General features: G+C 34.9%; 1 protein-coding gene across 1 annotated transcript in view; it reads left to right on the forward strand.

Moving 5' to 3' along the window:
- Positions 1-624, forward strand: part of HAUS3 (HAUS augmin like complex subunit 3) — a 13,579-nt gene extending 12,955 nt beyond the window's left edge. The window contains exon 4 of the mRNA XM_004715071.2: positions 355-624. Coding sequence (XP_004715128.1) covers positions 355-588 — 234 coding nt within the window. The 3' untranslated portion in view covers positions 589-624. The remainder of the gene's footprint in view (positions 1-354) is intronic.
- The last annotated feature ends 959 nt before the right edge of the window (positions 625-1,583 follow it).

Genomic DNA, 1,583 nt, shown 5'->3' on the forward strand with positions numbered 1-1,583 from the left:
ATCAGATCGGGTGCAATTCCCACACTGTGTCTCTGGTGTTGTCCCCCACAGGGCCATGGGTCAGTGAGAGACATCATGTCTCATAGTGGGGCTGGCTATGCGGTCCTCCCTGGACTGGCTCATAGTGAGTCTTTTAAGAAAGATGGAGTTTAAAAAATTTAAGATGACTTCTCAGAAGTTGCAATTGATCCTACATCACTTGTATTAAATTTATCATAGATTGTTAAAATGTAGTTTATTATTATCATTATGGGAATAGTTATTAACTCATTGTGGTTTTCACCATGTAAGTTACATTTGAAATTTATTGGTGGCATGACTTGAATTGAAAGTGTTTTCATTTTCTTCCCTTAGGGTCTCATGGACCAGTTTCGTCAAGTTGAGTCTCACCTGAATACGTTAAATCAGTTCCTCACAGATATTCTTGCTGATGTGAAGGCTAAAAGGAAAATTTTGGCAACTAATAAACTGCATCAGTTGGAAAGAGAATTATATGTCTATTTTTTTAAAAATGAAGCTTACCTGCAAGATATTGTGGAAAATTTAGAAAGTCAGTCAAAGATGAAAGCTGTTGGTCTTGAAGATTGAAAACTACTAAAAATTGAATCTTTACTACTGTCCTGATTTGGAATGTCATGTTTTAATGTTTTACCTATAAGAATACATTCTGTCCAACACCACTCAATTTTTAAATTCAAGGTCAAAGGAACATTTTATTTAATGAACTATAGTATTATATCCGATTGTTTTGTTCCCCAATAGAACATGTTTGTTCAGTTTCAGACTTTTTATGACTTGAACATTTGCTTGGTGGCACTTAGTGGGTGAGCTGCTTAGTCATAGTAATTTTTTATCTACAAGAAAAAAACTATTATATAATGTAAATATTTTAAAATTAGTTAATACCTCTCCTTTCCCCCCTTTTCCCCCCGTGTGTGTAGAGGGAAATAGAAATTTTCTGCTGTTTAGATACTGAAGATAGTTTTACAAGTTTGTGCTGGCATTGTTAAATCTGTAGGCCTTAAGATGTGGCATGACAGGTTTCTTTGTATCTGATTATAAAGTAAAATTCTACCCCTCCAACTTTCTTTCCCCATAATTCCCAGCTACAAAATTTGAGGCTGTATTAATTAATGCTTCTACTTAAAGCATGAAGAAAATCAGGACTCCACTGGCCATTGTCCTTTTTAGGCATAAGGTCCTGGGCACTCCAAACTTGTGCAAGACAATTAACTTACTGTGACTAGCACCATACGTGGCCTCCAAATGAAACAATTCCCCGGAGGAATTGCTAAAAGGATGTGTGATGCTCTTTTATTCAGTTTCTTTGAAATGACAAAGCAAACATTGGCTTGTGTTTCTTTTAGGAGACTACCATAGTATTTGAGCAATTAGAAAACACTTGATGTTGGTATAAAGTAATTAAAAGTAGCTTATTTACCAGTTATTGTTTCAAATGCTTCCTGAAGTCCAATTTAGACATGATGGTATTAAACGTGAACCTTAAAGAAGAAAGCGAAGACAGTCTTTTAAAACATATTCCTGCATTTACCAGGGAATTCCAATCTAAAAGTATATTTTAG

Source organism: Echinops telfairi, unplaced genomic scaffold, assembly GCF_000313985.2.
Source record: "Echinops telfairi isolate 266 unplaced genomic scaffold, ASM31398v2 ScPeMD7_28;HRSCAF=97, whole genome shotgun sequence".
In the NCBI taxonomy this organism is placed as follows: Eukaryota; Metazoa; Chordata; class Mammalia; order Afrosoricida; family Tenrecidae; genus Echinops; species Echinops telfairi.